Below are 18,047 nucleotides of genomic sequence, written 5' to 3'. Positions count from 1 at the left end.
TTTTGCACACTAAAGAACGAACAAAAACGGGGAAGAAGAAGAACTCGATTGTAGTGGCTGCGGTTCCGTGAAAGGACGTCTTTGTTTCTCGAAGAGGAATGGCTTCTCTTGATGTTGGGTCGACATACTCAAATTATACAGACTTTAATAATGCGGTTATCGCATTCGAAAATGAGAATTTTGTACAGTTTTACCGCCGTGACGCAAGAACAATTGAAAAAGTCAAACGATTAAATCCAAGGCACTATTACAATCCTGAGTTGAAGTATGTGAACATACATCTGACTTGTATACACGGTGGCAGAAATTTCTTATCACATTCTAAAGGAGTGCGTCCGAAAACGAGGTAGCTAACTTCCATTTCTAGATTACTTTTTTTGCTTGTATCCATGGTCATGTAGCCTACATATCTGCTAGATCTGCTGACAGGGGGCGCTGTTTTGCAGCCACTGGCCGCCATAATAAGAGTATTTCAATGTAATGTTTCAAGGACAAGATAGCATATTTTTTTGTAGTGGGGGCGGTAAGAGTTTTTTTTCTCTAAAAAAAGTTTTTATTTAGAATGTATTTCATTTTACATTGTTCGAACCTATGTTAAAGTAGGCTCATTGTCTCTACAGTACCTGCAGGGTTGGATGCCCAGCGTTAATCAAAGTCAAAACTACAGAGGATGGAGAGAGATTAGTTGTGAAGGAAATGGTCAAAATACACAACCATGAAGTCAGTGAGGTGAGTGGTCAACATAATGGGTTCAATTCCAGATGGCAATACCATGATGCATGTTATAGTGTTACTGTTATGATAAACTACAGTAGGACTGTCACATAATAACAATTACTGGTTGATGGTTGTTCACACATTTATTTAAATGAATATGTTCTTGCACAGGCTACATTCAAGCACTACCCCAAGAGGAGACAACTATGTCCGGCTGAACGTGCCAAGTGTTCAGAATTGCTGGCAAAGTACGATGGCAACAAAAGATTGGTGATAGAAGAGCTCACCAAAGTAACTGGAAAGGTCATCCTACCGAAGGACATTCACAACATTGCAGCAACATTGAACTGTCCTCCAAAATGTGAGAGAAAGAAACACGAGGTGATCAAAGGGATTCGAATGGTGATGGACACTGATACAAAGCTAAGAGAACAGGCAAGAAAAAGGCGGCCTGGATCTGGTTAGTATTTCTGACATAATACGTGCTATTATGTTAAGGAGGTAGCATTGCCATTACGTTGCCACAACATTGGGGACGTTACACCCTCACATACAGCGGTGTAGTGGTGCTTTTATTTATTTATTTATTTTATTTTTTAACTTTACCTAACCTCATACAACTATCCGGAAGTCTCGCGAGCTTACACGTGAATTCCAGCGGTAATCAGCGTGGTAATAACAGGTTACAGTTGACAGTTTACCAACCTTTTGACCTACGACAGGCCGGCAAACTCTGGTTACCACCTACATGCGCAGGACATTTATCCATGGGTTTCGTGTAACACAACCACAGAACTTTAGCCTGGTCAATTAAAAAAAACGCAAATGCAAACCTGGCATGATCGAGAATCTAGTTCCAAAATAAAAAATAATAGCCTGCAGGGTTACAAATGGGGCTTCCATATAGCCAATATCAGATATTCTTTACGGCAGCTATACTCAGCCCGATTATAATTTATGATTAAATTCATATACTGTGTGTCTTCTCCATGCATTCCGATATAAAGGTGCATGACAAGGTGTAGCACCCGTGCTTTAGTCTTTCAAAGAAGACACCTCAGCAACGACAGTCAGACTATCGTCAAGCACAATCTTCCGGGTAAAGAAATGTTGAAAAACTTTGATTTTGGAGTGTAATGTCCAGATAATGTTACTGCTAATATGTCATTGAATGCACCTCTAAGCTTTCAAGGATCCAAGGAGGTCGGAGAAGAAGCTGGTGCTTGACGTGGACACAGGGCTGGATGATGCTCAGGCCATCATGATGGCTCTCGCAGCCCCCAACGTGGAGGTCCTGGGGATCACCTGCGTAAGCGGCAACACCTCCCTGGAAAACTCCTGCAGGAATACACTGCGCGTTCTCAAGGTCTGCCAGCGACTTGAGGTAGGCCTGGTGGAAAGAATGCTCCCTTCTTGTTACTTAATTAAAATAACGATTGATTTGTAACAATCATACCATTTTGGTGGTAAGCTTAAGCTCTATTATAGGCTAATTTCAGTGTGTATTATATCTGCTGTGTTGTGTTAGATCCCAGTGTTCGGTGGAGCTGCGGAGCCTCTGATGGGCCACCTCCTGTCTTCAGGCACCTTCCACGGGCAGGATGGGCTGGGGGACGCCCCTGACCCAGACGCCCCGGGCTTGGAGCTGCTGCAGACAGAAGGAGCTGTGGAAGCCATCATCAGGCTGGTCAATGAGAACCCTGGAGAGGTCGGTAACAAAAGGGTTAGGTTCCTAGGCTAAAACCAACCCCTAGCACCCCTAGATCTATGAGCAATGTGTTTGCATTGGGGCTTCGAATCCAAACAAGGTCTACCGCCTTGCGGACAAGGCGTTAAGGGTATTTTTTCCAAGCCCCAAGGGTATTTTTCCTTCTTTGTAGTTGTCTGGATTGACTCAGTGTTGTTTCTCTGTCTAGGTGTGCCTGGTAGCCACAGCCCCGTTGACCAACCTGGCCCTTGCAGTGAAGATTGACCCCACCCTCCCTCAGAAACTCAAAGGCCTCTTCATTATGGGAGGCAACACTGACTGTAAGGGCTTTATGTATATAATGCAATTTACATAGGCCTAGTGACTTGTTATCAACATACTTTGTCATACAGTCAATTAACACTTTTTTTTATTGTACTTTTTTCTTTAAAAAAACAACTGCATTGTTGGTTAAGGGCTAGTAAGTAAGCATTTCACTGTAATGTCTACACCTGTTGTATTTGGCGCATGTGGCAAAACATTTTTTAATTTGATTTGAACCTGGTAGGATATTTAAAGAGAAATGGCATGGTAGGATGTTATGTATGATAATGACCTAATAATAACATGTTTGTTTCTTGGGTATTGTTATGTGTTTGCAGCTAGGGGGAACACCACCATGTGTGCAGAGTTCAACTTTGCTGCCGATCCGGAGGCTGCTTACATTGTCCTGAACCGCTTCTTCTGTCCAACCTACATCGCTACCTGGGAGTTCTGCTGTGAGAACAAGCTACCATGGGTAAGACCACAGGTTCTGGTCATCTACCTACAGTGCCTTATGAAATTATTCAGACCCCTTGACTTTTTCCACATTATGTTACGTTAGTGTTATTCTAAAATGAATTAAATAAATAAAAATCCTCACCAATCTGCACACAATACCCCATAATGACAAAGCGAAAACAGGTTTTTAGAAATGTTAGCAAATGTATTATTCTTATTACTTATTTACATAAGTATTCAGACCCTTTGCTATGAGACTCGAAATTGATCTCAGCTGCATCCTGTTTCCATTGATCATCCTTGAGATGTTTCTACAACTTGATTGCTTTCCACCTGTAGTAAATTCAATTGATTGGACGGGATTTGGAAAGGCACACACCTGTCTATATAAGGTCCCACAGTTGACAGTGCATGTCAGAGTAAAAACCAAGCCATAAGGTCGTAGGAATTGTCTGTAGAGCTCCGAGACAGGATTGTGTCGAGGCACAGATCTGGGGAAGGGTACCCAAAAATGTCTACAGCATTGAAGGTCCCCAAGAACACATTCTTAAATGGAAGAAGTTTGGAACCACCAAGACTCTTCCTAGAGCTGGCCAAACTGAGCAATCGGGGGAGAAGGGCCTTAGTCAGGGAGGTGACCAAGAACCCGATGGTCACTCTGACGGAGCTCTAGAGTTCCTCTGTGGAGATGGGAGAACCTTCCAGAAGGACAACCATCTCTGCAGCACTCCACCAATCAGGCATTGGTGGTAGACTGGCCAGACGGAAGCCACTCCTCAGTAAAAGGCACATGACAGCCCGCTTGGAGTTTGCCAAAAGGCACCTAAAGACTCTCAGACCATGAGAAACAAGATTCTCTGGTCTGATTAAACCAAGATTGAACTCTTTGGCCTGAATGCCAAGCGTCACTTCTGGAGGAAACCTGGCACCATCCCTACAGTGAAGCATGGTGGTGGCAGCATCATGCTGTGGCGATGTTTTTCAGCGGCAGGGACTGGGAAACTAGTCAGGATCGAGACAAAGATGAACAGAGCAAAGTACAGAGAGATCCTTGATGAAAAGCTGCTCCAGAGCGCTCAGGACCTCACACTGGGGCGACAACAACCCTAAGCACACAGCCAAGACAACGCAGGAGTGGCTTCGGGACAAGTCTCTGAATGTCCTTCAGTGGCCCAGCCAGAGCCCGGACATGAACCCAATCTAACATCTCTGGAGAGACCTGAAATGCTCCCCCATCTAACCTGACAGAGCTTGAGAGGATCTGCAGAGAAGAATGGGAGAAACTCCCCAAATACAGGTGTGCCAAGCTTGTATTGTCATACCCAAGAAGACTCATGGCTATAATTTCTGCCAAAGGTGCTTCAACAAAGTACTGAGTAAAGGGTCTGAATACCTATGTAAGTGTAATATTTCAGGTTCTTATTTTTAATAGATTAGTTTCTAAAAACCTGTTTTTGCTTTGTCATTATGGGGTATTGTGTGTAGATTGATGGGGGATGAAAAAACTATTATCAATTTTAGAATAAGGCTGTAACGTAACAATATGTGGAAAAGGTCAAGGTGTCTGAATGCTTTCTGAATACAATGTATACAGACTACATAAAGGCACATACACTACCAGGCTTTATTGTAAGCACTGGTCCAGTTCTCTCACATCCGAGCAGATGGAGGAAATGAGACAAGGAGAGGAGGCCTCTTTCAATTATTGAGATGCAACCACTGGCTCACTTATACAATTCATTATTATCGAAATATCTCTTGCAGTCTTTTTACAAAGATTTTACATACATTCTGTCAGAGTAAATTGATTAGTATTTTCTCCAAACCCACTTGTCCCATCCGTCTCTAATCACCACCCTGCAGTCGTTCTGTGACAAGTGGCTGGCCCAGGACACAGACAAGGCCCGCTTCATGAAGAGCGTCTTCAAACACACCATGGACACCGTGGCCTCCTGCGCTCGCTTCCAGAGGGAGATGACGGCCGGACCGGGCTTTGTGTCGTGCGACTCGTACGCCATGGCAGCGGCCATCGATGACGGTTTCGTGTGGGTGTCTGAGCCGGTGGCGGTTACCGTGGAGCTTCAGGGGACCTACACCCGGGGCATGATGGTCCTGGACAAGCTGGGAGTCCTGGAGAAGGAGCACCAGGTCGTCATCATGAGGACGGTGGACCTGGAGAGCTTCAAGGGGCTGTTGATGGACTCCCTGAAGTAACAAGCACTGGGTTGGGAACCCCACCTAGGCCACTGTCCCATATTGCTTTCAATTGTTTTTTAATCATTATTGGGGTGGGGCTACAGAATTCCACTCCTCTTTCGTAATTTGTTTTTTGTACAGAGAGATCCTGATAAGAGGAAGACAGTTTGAGGTGGTGGATATGTCTCCAGTGTCTGTTTTGACTTGCCATTATGTTCTGAATCACCAATCATTTTACTTTAACAGGAAATATATATTCTACAATGTTTCTTTTCTGATATTGTCTTACTATATTACATGAGGTCAGCAGCAATTGTCCATGAGTAATGTTACCAGGCTATCAGTTACTTTTTTTAGATTGCATTTCTTTCCTGTTAATGACAAAGGGATAAAGTAAAACTTATTTATTGAAAGTGCTCGGCAATGTACACTCAGAGAAACGTCCCTTAGTCCGATTGAAATACAAATTCACCACTTTCCATTACTTCTATTTCTCTTCAATAAACAAGATTTTCATTATGTCATATTTAAAAAAAGAAAACAAACCGAGATATAATCTTAGAAACAATCCACGATTTGTGTATCTCACAACCAAAGTATTATTTACATAGTATACAAAAGTGCAACACCCCCATCCAATCACATTCCAAAATGAAAGCATTGTCCACGAGTCCTCATAGCCACCACTGACTCTGTCAGTCTGTCTGTGGGCTCTGGTCCGGGCTCTGGTCCTGACTCCAGGGTGTCTACTGGACACGGTACTTGTAGAACCAGCAGAGGCCCTTGGTGAAGTTCCATCCCAGAGAGAGAGAGAGGATGTAGAGGAGACCTAGCAGGGCGAAGGGGTAGAGCAGAACCACTGTGTTCTGCAGGTGGGGCAGTGCTGAGGAGAGACAGAGAGGGAGAGGAACTGGAGTAAATATGGAGTTGGTAGATGTAACCATTGTTAGAGGGTCTGATAGTTTCATCCCCCAGTGAACTATCCATTTAAAGGTGAATAAAACGTAATGGGGGCCTCACCATTGTATCCCAGGAATGTAATGTATAGATAGTAGCCGATGGCTATCAGCCACAGACTGTTCCCTACAAAGTACCCCAGGAACCAGTCTGAGTTTATCACTACGATATCTGAAACAAACAGAGCAGAGATCAGACACTGTTACAACATGTGACAAATAACACCTCTTATAACATGTTATAAATGTGTAATAAGTTTGCACTCACGGTTCATAAAGAAGAGCTGGAGGAAGTGCAGGATGACAAGCAAGGGGTAGAAGGCATTGAGATGCACATCGAATGCGTAGCCCCACTCCACATCATAGTCCTTACTGGGGGGCTTCAGCAGGTACTTATTGGTGATGAACCTGCGGATACAGGACAGACAGGAAAGGCCCTTTAGAAGAGCATGGGGAAGGACTAGCGTTTCAAAACTGATAGAAGTTAAACATTTGCACGTCCCAAAGACAACCTCTAGCCTCTATCTGAAGGGACCAGATAGGCACACACACAATATGATGCTGTGGCTCCTTCCTATAGGCTTCCAGCTATTCCATATATCTTACACCCATCTAGTTCTTTCAGATCTGTACATCTCTACTCACCACATGAGTGTGGAGATGAGCAGGCCCACTCCGATGCAGTCTATGAACACCACCCACAGCAGCAGCTTCAGAGTCTCCACGAAGCCCATGTCCAGCACCAACCCAAAGCCCACCGTGGACACTACACCCGAGGACGAGAGACAGGTGTCAACCGCAGCCACAGGGAAACAGTTTGACTATTGTACTTTAAATTCAAAAAGCATAAAGATTATAATATTGCAATTTGTAATATATTTGGTATTTATTAGGATCCCCATTAGCCGCTGCAAAAGTAGCAGCTACTCTTCCTGGGGTCCACATGAAACATGATATAATACATGGTACAGAACATTATGACTGTAAGTCGCTTTGGATAAAAGCGTCTGCTAAATGGCATATTATTATATTATTATTAGTCAAGGACTGAAATACATTTAAAACGTCACACATAGCCCACATATCAGTACATACACACAATATCTAGGTCTGAAAAGATAGAACAAATATTACAACAAATATTATGGCTGAACTCAAATGTGCTGGTTGATAAAATACCTGTATTTATGGGAAATATGTTTGAAACTGGTATTTTGTTTTTAAATTATATTGTACATTTGAATGGTAGAGTTCTGTCTTTCATGGAGTTATCAGAATTGTATGGGAAGGTCTGCTCAATCCAAGATTACAACCAATTGATTACAGCATTACCCCAAAACTGGAGGAGGCAGGAGGCAGTGGGAGGAGGTAGGGAACTGGTCTGTCTGCCAAATATAAAGGATCAAAACTGGCAGAGGAATAAACATAGCATAAATAGGAAAGTATACTAGTTTCATTTGAGGACCAGGATGTTGACAGCTGTGCCATGTAGATTGCAAAATAGTTGGGAAGAGATTTTTGATGTACCGATTCCATGGTATGAGTTGATATATAAAACGACGCAAGATTCAAGACTTTGTGCTTTTCAGCTAAAATTATTATATAGAATTCTTGCCACCAACAAAATGTTGAATATTTTGGGAATACAATCATCGAAGCTCTGCAGATTTTGTTGTGAGGATACAGAATCAATAGACCATTTATTCTGGTATTGCCCTCAGGTAGCCTGGTCTCAGGTTCAGGAATTGCTGAAAATGCATAACATTGATCTAAAATTAACCCTAGAAATAGATCTGGAGAGACCGGGTCAGTCAATTACTAATATACTAATACTCTTAGTAAAAGTATTTATCTTGAACTCGCAATCTGTGGATTATATTCGATTAGATAGATTGAAATTGTATGTTAAACATCACAGCATAGTTGAAAGATATATGGGGCGTAGGGTGACCAGCAGAGATAGATGGGATGAGCTGAGGGGTGGGATGTGGAATTGGAGACAAGTGGGAGTGGAGTTGCTGGGCGGGGGATAGAAAGACATTCAAAGATAAAAGTACAAATAAAACATAACAAAAAATATGTTTGAATGACACTGAGGGGCAGTGTTGTTACAGCTAATGCCTGTTTGCCTGAGGCTGATGCCGTGCAGGTGTTTGCACACATGCATATACACACACACTCATTCAAATGCACACGTGCACATACATGGACACACACACACGTAAATACTTCCATACATGCACTCAGACATATTCAGTTGGCCTTGCTGTTATGATTCTTGTTGTCCTTGATGTCTTTTGTTTTTTGCATTGTTGTTTTCCTTTGTCTTTGTCTTTTGTTCATTTTGTTGGTTGTTGGTGCATTGGGGACGGGGGGCTTGGGGGTGGGGAATGGAATTATTTTATTTATCTGTGGGGGGGATCATGGATCGCTGGTTCAAGTCCCTGTTTTTGACCTTGTGGGAGATCTGTCGACCCATGAGTGTCCAAACTGTGTGACAACTGCTTGAACAGACAGTTCGGTACCTTCAACACATCAATACCTCGCACAAAGACCAATAGTGATGCAGTCAATCTCTCCTTAACTTTGAGCCAGGGGAGACTTACATGCATGTTACTGACACTTTCCCTCCGTGTACATCTAAGTGCGATACGTGCTGCTTTGTTCTGGACCAACTGAAATTTACCTATGTCCTTCTTTGCCGTACATGACCACACAGCTGGGCAGTCCAGGTGTGGCATAACTAGGGCCTGTAGGTCGACTGAGACGTCAAGAAGGCAGAGCAGCACCCTATCATGGACAGACCTCTTCCCATTTTAGCAACCATTGAGTCTATATGTTTTGACCATGACAGCTTGCTATCTAGGGTTACACCCATCCGTTTAGTCTCCTCAACTTGCTCAATAGCCACATTATTTAATAATAGATCTAAATGAGGTTTAGCGTTGAGCTTTTAGTTTGAGATATTTTGCACCAGCCTATTGCTAGTTACCCATTCTAAAACTGACTGGAGCTCTATGTTAAGTGTCTCAGTTATTTATTTTACTGTTGCAGCCGACGTGTATACTGTTGAGTCGTCAGCGTACATAGACACAGAGGCTTTATTCAAGGCTGCCCTGCAGTTCACCACACTCAACTGAGGCTTCCATTAACGAAAACCCTCTGTTCTATTAGATAGGTAACTCTCAATCCATAATAAGGCAGAGGATGCAAATCCATAACACCCACGTTTTTTCAGCAATACGTTATGATCAACGACATCAAAAGCTTCACTGAAGTCTAACAAAACAGCTCCCACAATATTCTTACTATCAATTTCTTACAGCCAATCATCAGTCATTTGTGTCAGTGCCGAGCATGTGGAGTGCCTGATCATCAAATAATTTCCTTGAGACTGCACAGGCTCATCACAAACTCTATTTATGTCTCTGATCTGTTTTAATCACGTGAGATGAGCCCAAGTCAGTGGAAAGAGGGCCCCATAACCAGACATGAATACTCCAAATGATACATTCATTCCTATTTGATTGCTGGTTATATCCGATACAAAAAAGCCTTATTGCATCCAATTTTGAGTTGGTTTATGATTTCTGTTGCTGCTTTATCATTTTTAATCAAAGCTTTAATATGATGCTTTAAAGGTGCTTTGCTTTTTGTTGGGGTTGTGCATATTTATACTTTCTCTAAATTGCAAAAAGTGATTATAGTGGTCAAACTATTGCTACACAGTTCCCGCATAGCACACTTGTTCAGAAAGGACAGGTGATTGTTATAGATCGACTGCTGTGAAAAAGACCCAAGATACTGACCACAGAGCCAGATGCTGAGTAACACCAGGAAGGCAGGGTCGTCTCTGGCCCACTGGTCCTTGGTCTGCTTCCTGTAGTGGAAGTTGCGGTAGACTCTCTGTGGGGAGGTGAACAGGTAGAGCATCTGCCACACGGCAAACTCAAAATCCATGGCTTTGAAGTGCAACAGCCTCCTCAGGTATTTGTAGCGCTTGGCGCCCGCTGTGTGGCGTGCCGCATCGCGGGCGCTCAGGCTTCCGTTCTGCGGCGAGGTGGTCGGCAACATAGTGCTGGAAAACACAGGAAGCATCATGATGACCAAATCAGAGCCATTTATATATACAGAGTTTGATTTACAGTGGAGGTCCAGTCTCCCCGCATAGGCCTCCCCTGGTGACACAGTACTGTCAGCTTATGTCAACATCCAACAACCTGTACAATATTAACTTTTACCATGCAATTACATCAAGTCACTGCAACAGTCACATCGATTGTTTACTAAATTACCTCCTTGTCCATCCTGTCTGTGGTAGTTATGTTTAGACATCTTGCTACCTATCGGATATATATATATATATATTTTTTATATGTCTCTCCAGCAGTCACGACAGATAGTGTGATATACAATGCTCAGATCTTTGTTGACAAGTCAGGATAACAGACTAGTAGTAGCTAGCTAGATGACTCTTGAAAGCTAACGTCAGCTGGCAAACTAGTTTGTGGTTTTCCCAGCCAAAAATATTGTTTAAACTAAAGTAATTTGTGCCAGCGAGTGTCAATAGATAAACGTTAGACTAAACAAAGTAGCTAGCTAGCTTATGGCTAGCTAACGTCGTTAGGTCTGTGGCATAGACCCCTTGATGGACATGGAATTGGCTGGCCTTAGTAGCACGTTAGCCAAGACTACAACTGAATGTATGGTTTAGTTGCAAACTGAGATAAGAATGTTGGAATAAACGTACCTGCTCAACCTCCTATTTTTAGAAGAAAGTTCCTCTTCCTCAGTGAAAATAGCTCTTCCGGACAACTGAACACGTAGAAACTTCCGGTACGTGACTAAGACGCGCTTCGACATTGAACCTTGGGAATTGTAGTCAAAAAGGAATAAACGATCTTTGTTGTAGTAAAATCTATCATAAAATATCACCACTCCCTCTGACATAGCTAAAAGTATGGATATGGATTTTTGCATGTGTTGTAAATTAAACTGACAGTTTGTAAGATAATTAATATGCGCGTAAAAGCAGTGAATGCATAGGTCATTCAGATTCAGAGTGTTTAGGTGTCCTGTATGGCAGGCAGTGTGCACCCAATGGTGCGTTCGGTTGCACGTATCACCTCTGAACAGCTTTGCGGTCCACGGCGGTAGAGTTGCTGTACCAGGCTGTGATGTAGCCTGACAGTATGATCTCGATGGTGCTCCTGTAGAACACTCTGAGGGCCCTCGGGGACAGGACAAATTTCTTCAGCATCCTGAAGTTGAAGAGTCACTGTCGTGCCTTCTTCACTACGGTGTCCATGTGGTTAGACCATTTCAGCTTCTCTGAGATGTGTAGGCCAAGAAATGTGAAGTTATTGACCGTTTCCACGGCGGCCCAATTGATGAGGCGGCCCCATTGTGGTTGATAATAGCTTGTTGATGGTTAATTGAGCCCACACAATTAAAACTAATCAGAATACAATTGACAATATTTTATTCCAGACAACACTTTGAGACAGTAGATATAAAACTAGAAGGGATCTAGCATGGAGTGATATGTCAAAAGTAGTGAAAAAACTGAAGCAGAGTTTGAACCAGTAACCAACAAGTTACAGGAGTATTCCCTCCTGTGCCATAAAGGTCCAGACCTCTTGGTTGAGGATGTAGTGTTGTTATATGCAGGAGTATAGCATCAGTCTGGCCAACGTGAAATATAATTAGTTTTTTTATTTCATGGTTGGAAGAGTAAGGCACAGAAATGGGAAAGAGGTTTTCAACTCATACTCTGAATCTAGTAGGTTCAAATTATACAGTCAGCACCAAATCATTATTTTATCTTATTCTTACTCTCTTTAGCAACCCCCTTACCTCCCTCACACACACACAGACACGCACGAGCGCACACACACACACAAGTGCATTTCTCTTAGTCCATAGTCTTGTCACTCCAGGCCAGAGATTTCCTCTTGGCAAGTTCCATCCAGGTTGGCTGGCCCCGGTGTGACAATGATGATGACGATGTAGGGGGTGATGAAGAAGATATCTCAGGCTTTGCGATTTGAATCTCAATTTGACCATTGCCAGATTCCCCCTAAGATAAAATACAGAGTTGACATATTACTAACTAAACTGGCCACATTACATCTTAGTTACAAAATGAAGACTTACTCTGATTGAGTCAGTCGTTTTTCCTCACCACGTGAGCTGACCAGGAAAAACGTCTGTCCCTAGTGGGGGCACAAAGCACTGACAAGTCAAATATTTACCATAGTCCCAGTCGAGAGTGCTCTGTCTGTCCATTTCTCCACAGGCATCTTCTCGGCTCTCTTTAGAGACGTGGCGGATCTCTCAGACGCTCCTCGTAGAGTTGGTCTGGTTGGCATGTGAGGCTGGGAGGACGGTTGTGTCAGCTGTTGAGCTGTTCCTTGTGGTGTTAGTTTTGATGCTGTTTGTGTGTTAGGCTGTTCTGAAGGTAATGTTTTGAGTTTAGCTGTCAGTTGCAATCCCCGTAGGATTGGTCTAGTCCTTGGTATTGGTTGAGAGGGTAGTTGTACCACTGGGGGTGATGTTTGTTTTTGTGAGGCTGTTTTTGTGCTTGGCTGTGATTGTAATGGAGGTTGTGTTGATGGCTGAGCTGTTGGTTGTAATCTAGGCTGTGGGGCTGGGGTTGGAGCTGGCCGTGGTGATGGGGTGTACTGGGGCGTTGTTGTCCCCCCTGTCCCATGCTCTGTCTCTGGAGTGAGATGCTGTTGGAGACTCCTGGTCTTCTCCCGGGCCATGGACATCCAGACAGGCTCTGATCCAGCTGACCCATTAGACCCAGGGGTCTCAGCCCCTCTCAGAGCAGGTCTGGATGATGGGCCTTTGTCTGAGGAACAATGGGTGACATTATTTAAATCAAATCCAACTTTATTTAAAGTGTATTTAAAATATACTGTGGTGTTTGAGGACTGGAGTTGTGAATCCATGATTTCATCAGATCATCCTTATTTATATTGTGGTTAATTTGGTTTGGTCGATATTGGCAATATTATGATTGAGGTGAAACAGAGATCTTTTTAGAAGCAGTGTTATACAGTGCCCCTGTATGTGTTGGGACAGTAAAGCATTTTCTTTATTCTTCTTTTGGCTCTATACTTCAAAAGTTTGGATTTAAAATCAAACAATGACTATGAAGTGCAGACTATCAGCATTGACTACATCAAGCTTGTGGTTACAAAATTGTACATTTTCGGTTTGTTTTGGTTGTGTTTCAGATTATTTTGTGCCCAATAGAATTGAATGGTAAATATTGTGTCATTTTGGAGTCACTTTTATTGAAAATAAGAATAGAATGTTTCTAAACACTTATACATTCATGTGGATGCTACCATGATTATGGATAATCCTGAATGAATCGTGAATAATGATGAGTGAGAAACTTACAAAAATTGTAATGTTGAGAGGTTAGCATGTCTTGGGGCTATTATATTTGTGCATCTGTAACTTTCTCACTCATCATTATTCACGATTCATTCAGGATTATCCGTAATCATGGTAGCATCCACATTAATGTAGAAGTTTAGAAACATATTATTTTCTTATTTACAATAAAACTGACTCCAAAATGACACAGTACATTATTTACCATTCATTTCTATTGGGCACAAAATAATCTGAAATACAACCAAAACAAACAGCAAATGCATCCAACAAGTTTGTAGTCACAAGCTTGATGTAGTCATTGCGTGCTAGAAATATGGGACCAAATACTTAACTTTTTACTACTTTAATAAACATATAAGGGAATTAGTCCCAATACTTTTGCGCCCCTAAAATGGAGGGGCAATGTACAAAAAGTGCTGTAAGTTTTAAACGGTTCACCTGATATGGATGAAAATACCCTCAAATCAAAGCTGAAAGTCTGCACTTTAACCTCATAGTCATTGTATCATTTCAAATCCAAACTTTTGGATTATAGAGCCAAAGGAAGTAAAAAATACTTCACTGTCCCGGTAATTACAGAGGGCACATATAATTATACACATCTGGATCCAGTTTTGATTGGAGTGGAAATTGCCCACTCTGATTCAGAAGTGCTCATTATACTGTACCTACCGGTGGATTATCATTAGAGAAGTGTTAAGTGGTTTTGTAGATATATGTTACCTGGGCTTAAAAAGGCATCTACTACCAGGTCAGTATCATCACCATCTAAGGATAGAACCAAGACAGTGCCTAGAGGTGAGTACATGCTATTGAAGAGGGCCTTCAGTAGACTGACATAGCTGAACCCTTGTGAGCTAGAACACCTTGTTAGTGCAAAGTTAGTTAGTGCATAGTCCAAGGTAATAGTTATTAAATATAGACTCGATATGCGATATGACGTAGATGCAGAAAGTAAACAGCATAGTGGGTCAATTTCCTCAACAACTCAGAGCGTTGAAGCGCGAGGCTCAACTTCTCCGCTGAACCATCTACGACGTTTTGGAGGACATACGTACCTTGGTTCTCTTTGAGTCTGTTTCTGTCAGGGGTGTATGGGGGGGTGGCAGTGGACGAGGGGGGGCAGTCTGACACTTGTGAGGGGCCCTTCCTCAAAGCCTTATTTGCCAAGTCACCCCTGACCTTTGAACATGTGTCAATTTCGCCTTTGACTGGTTCTGCAGTTGTCGTGGCGATGACCTCCACACTCTCAACCCTGAATTCTTGGTCCCTTTGCAAGCGATACTTCAGAGACTGAGAAGTTGTGCGCAGCTTCACTCCGAAAGCACTCCTCCTCCCCTGCTCCTGATCATTCTCCTCCTTTCTCTCGCTCTGTCCATCCCTTTTCTCTCCTCCCTTCAGTCCTGTCTCCTCCACTACTTCTACCTCTGTTTTTACTTTTCTCTCCTGAGGCGAGGGTTGTGATTGGTTTTCCTCCAGGCCTTTAAATGTGGCCTGCTCTGGTTTTACCCCTTGCCTACGGACAAAGCCCTGATCAGGGTTCTTGGCCACCAAACCCTCCCCTCCCTTTCCTTCTCCATTCATCTCCTCGTCTCTCGTCCCTGTGTGGGCACTGCCAGCGACGCTCTTGGAACGCTGTCTCAAGGAGGAGGTGGAGAAACTGTTTGCTCCAGGCAGTGTGTCTTCTTGGCCAGTAGGTGGCCCTGTAGTCCTCTGCACCAGGTCCAATTTGGAGGTTTCTTCATTAACGCCCGACGGTGGGACTGCTGTAGTTTCTCTGACAGACTCTCTCTCAGAAGCAGGTCTCTGTGTTTGTTTTATAACGCGAGGGGCAGGGTTAGGTAGAGCAGAGCGGTGTGTAGAGCTGCTCGTGTCTGCTAGGCTCAGACCCTGTGTGTTTCTGCTCAACCTGTCTCTTTTGTTAGAGGTGGCTGGGGTCATATTCTCTTCTGGCTTCTCTTTTGAGGGCAGTTGATTTGTGGTGGAAGTGACATTATCTGATCCATACACAGGACTGAGAGGCCTGGAGAGGGTCTTTCCAGATGTAGACCCAGGCCGACTTCCCTGGTCTGAATTATCCTGGATGTCTCTCTTGTCTTGACTTGGGTGTGTATGGATGACTGTACTGGGTTGTTTGATCCGGATAGGTTCCTGGGGCTTCTGTGGCTCCTCCACTGCTGCTGAAGGGGAAGAGGACTGGCTGGGGGTCTCCAGGATGTAGGTCTTGGTCATGGGCTCTGGAACAGAGGAGAGGTCTACCACTAAGGACATATCCTGGCGGTAGAGAGGGTTGGTGGTGACGCGTCCCTCTGGTTCGGAGGACTTTTGTCTCTGTAATACCGCTTTCTGACCACCAGGGGGTACTGACTGCCAGGGCTTCTCCTCAGAGTCTTCTGGAGATGAAGAGAACGGTCGCTCCCTCTCCTCCTCTTCCTCTCTGTCCTCGTCCTCCGTTCCGTCCTGCTCTTCCTCCCTCCCAGACAGGGGCTGGTCTGGGTCCAGATCACTCAGGCTCTCTGAGCAAGGTCTGCTTGCTCTCTAGTAATGACACAGACAAGATAAACAGCCCCTTAAACCGTGGTCTTATATTTACACTGTAATTGAAGTATTAGAGATTGAAATGCTGCCCAGTGCCCACTATGTGGTGTTTTGGTGTTACATTATACAGTGAGATCTTACCGGGGGACCTTTCCTTCCCTTGGCGCTGGCCCTCTGGTTCCTGGGTTTGACAGACATGCGGTGACGGGCAGCAGAGCTGTCCAGACTGGGAGTGTACTGGGCTGGGCTGGTGAAGTCCACTGCAGGGGAGGGCTCCGGATCACAGAGGGAAGCAGGATTCGGGGAGAGAGGACGGGACGAGGGCTGGGAGAGGCACTGAGGAGAAAGTAGAAAAGCACATTAACAACTGTAATGGACCCAACAAACATGTTTTCGGTGAAGGTTGTTAGGATGATCAGTATGTTAATGTGGGATGTGGTGTAATACAGACAGGAAGTTGCATCACCTGCTCCTCTTCCTCACTTCCTGTCCCTGCTAAACTCAGAGAGCTATGGTGCCTGTGAGTGTCAGGGAACTGGGAATGGAATGGAGGGAAAGGTGTCAATCAGTCAGTCACACAAGGTGGTGGAAGAGTAATGAAGAAGGATGAGGATGATGATGATGATGATTACATTGTGTTTTGTTTGCAAATGTACCAATAGACACTCCTGACTACAACAAGGTTTGTTCTCTAAAAAATAGATGTTATCTCAATGAGACTGTCCTGGTTAAATACAAGTTAGATAAATTGTATCTATGTGTGTGCAGTGCATGTGATCAGCCCCAATCACCTTGTAGGAAGGCCCCTGTGCTGTTCTGTCATGGAACACAATATCTGGAGGGCTCTGGGGCAAACCATCATCCTCAGAGGTGGCTCCGGAATCTTCCAGTCTCTTCCCAGGGATCAGCAAGGGGGGAGGGCCCAGACGCATGTTCTGCTGCTGCAGCTTCAGCTGCCCAATCAGAAACAGTCCATGTGTGATGAGCACACTCCTGGACCAATCACAACAGTATTTTAGACTACAAGGACCCTCCCACCTACAGACTCACCTGCAGTTCTCGTATCCTGCCATGTACGTTCTCCTGAGACAGAATCCTTGTCGGTTCAGAGGAGCTCTGTGATTGGTCAGCCAGGAAGATGCTGTCATGTGACAGAGCTCTGGACCCCAGTGTCTTCGGACCGCCCCTGTAAGTGACACAGGTCACAAACATGTTTACTACATATATACAGTATTTCCCAGTGAGCATGCTACTTATAAACTTGATATGGTACTATTTCCAGTGAGTGAAAGAGGTCAGACGCTTACAGACAGTCATCCTCTGAGTCGTCGACCCCCGGAGCTATGACATCAGCAGTGACATCACTTGCGGACTGGCTCTGCTTTATCAGTCCTTCGGTCTCCTTCCACTTCAGACGGCCAAACAGACGACTCTTCAGCTGCTTGAACCGAGACTTCTTCCTCCCTGAAACCACCACAAAGTTACTGTCCTACACTTGGTTTTGTTTGCAGAGTCAGACAAGAGCCTTGCTGTGAAGTTCATTCCTGTTTGCATTGCATAATGCAATGTGTATGTATGAATGGTGTATTGTTAATGAATGATTTGCTAGCTACGTATGTCTGTTTACATTGGTTTATGCATGTCAATCCTTTAAAAAGTAAGAAAACAGGTGTGTTCTACCTGTAAGCTCTTCTCCTGATCCCTCCCCTTCCCCAGCGTTAGTATCCATGGCAGAGACTGGATTTAGCTGCTCTTAC

General features: G+C 43.9%; 3 protein-coding genes across 3 annotated transcripts; 1 reads left to right on the top strand and 2 right to left on the bottom strand.

The window, feature by feature from the left end:
• Nucleotides 1–18: 18 nt before the first annotated feature.
• Nucleotides 19–5,651, top strand: LOC311125703 (inosine-uridine preferring nucleoside hydrolase-like). Its single transcript, XM_084199735.1, has 8 exons — nucleotides 19–346; nucleotides 621–729; nucleotides 889–1,177; nucleotides 1,902–2,101; nucleotides 2,246–2,425; nucleotides 2,634–2,745; nucleotides 3,067–3,203; nucleotides 5,051–5,651. The coding sequence occupies exons 1-8, from the start codon at nucleotides 99–101 to the stop codon at nucleotides 5,399–5,401; spliced, it is 1,626 nt and encodes a 541-aa protein (XP_084055861.1). The 5' UTR covers nucleotides 19–98; the 3' UTR covers nucleotides 5,402–5,651.
• A 121-nt stretch (nucleotides 5,652–5,772) lies between these two features.
• On the bottom strand, nucleotides 5,773–11,128 carry LOC311125704 (protein unc-50 homolog). Its single transcript, XM_084199736.1, has 6 exons — nucleotides 11,090–11,128; nucleotides 10,149–10,417; nucleotides 6,985–7,105; nucleotides 6,608–6,747; nucleotides 6,404–6,511; nucleotides 5,773–6,266 (listed from the first exon to the last, which is right to left on the bottom strand). Exons 2-6 carry the CDS (start codon nucleotides 10,411–10,413, stop codon nucleotides 6,130–6,132), a joined length of 771 nt encoding a protein of 256 aa, XP_084055862.1. The 5' UTR covers nucleotides 10,414–10,417; nucleotides 11,090–11,128; the 3' UTR covers nucleotides 5,773–6,129.
• Nucleotides 11,129–12,253: 1,125 nt separating this feature from the next.
• Nucleotides 12,254–18,019, bottom strand: LOC311125705 (uncharacterized protein; the record flags this gene model as incomplete). Its single annotated transcript, XM_084199737.1, has 10 exons — nucleotides 12,254–12,418; nucleotides 12,594–13,195; nucleotides 14,476–14,520; nucleotides 14,811–16,290; nucleotides 16,432–16,626; nucleotides 16,757–16,825; nucleotides 17,082–17,243; nucleotides 17,341–17,476; nucleotides 17,598–17,754; nucleotides 17,971–18,019. The coding sequence occupies 10 exons, from the start codon at nucleotides 18,017–18,019 to the stop codon at nucleotides 12,254–12,256; spliced, it is 3,060 nt and encodes a 1,019-aa protein (XP_084055863.1).
• Between the last annotated feature and the right edge of the window lie 28 nt (nucleotides 18,020–18,047).

Source organism: Coregonus lavaretus (genome assembly GCF_964263955.1).
Source record: "Coregonus lavaretus genome assembly, contig: HAP1_SCAFFOLD_3493, whole genome shotgun sequence".
Taxonomy (NCBI): domain Eukaryota; kingdom Metazoa; phylum Chordata; class Actinopteri; order Salmoniformes; family Salmonidae; genus Coregonus; species Coregonus lavaretus.
Note: the sequence above shows the minus strand (reverse complement) of the source record. Positions and strands in the feature narration are given on the sequence as shown.

What these genes read in the sequence shown, in the direction of transcription:
- LOC311125703 (XM_084199735.1), top strand. Translation starts at nt 99, where the DNA reads ATGGCTTCTCTTGATGTTGGGTCGACATACTCAAATTATACAGACTTT. An exon ending in AAAAAGGCGGCCTGGATCTG is followed by an intron (nt 1,178 to 1,901) that starts GTTAGTATTTCT and finishes TGCACCTCTAAG; the next exon opens with CTTTCAAGGATCCAAGGAGG. An exon ending in GTGAGAACAAGCTACCATGG is followed by an intron (nt 3,204 to 5,050) that starts GTAAGACCACAG and finishes ACCACCCTGCAG; the next exon opens with TCGTTCTGTGACAAGTGGCT.
- LOC311125704 (XM_084199736.1), bottom strand. Translation starts at nt 10,413, where the DNA reads ATGTTGCCGACCACCTCGCCGCAGAACGGAAGCCTGAGCGCCCGCGAT. An exon ending in CTCATCTCCACACTCATGTG is followed by an intron (nt 6,748 to 6,984) that starts GTGAGTAGAGAT and finishes CTGTATCCGCAG; the next exon opens with GTTCATCACCAATAAGTACC. An exon ending in TACATTCCTGGGATACAATG is followed by an intron (nt 6,267 to 6,403) that starts GTGAGGCCCCCA and finishes GTCTCTCCTCAG; the next exon opens with CACTGCCCCACCTGCAGAAC.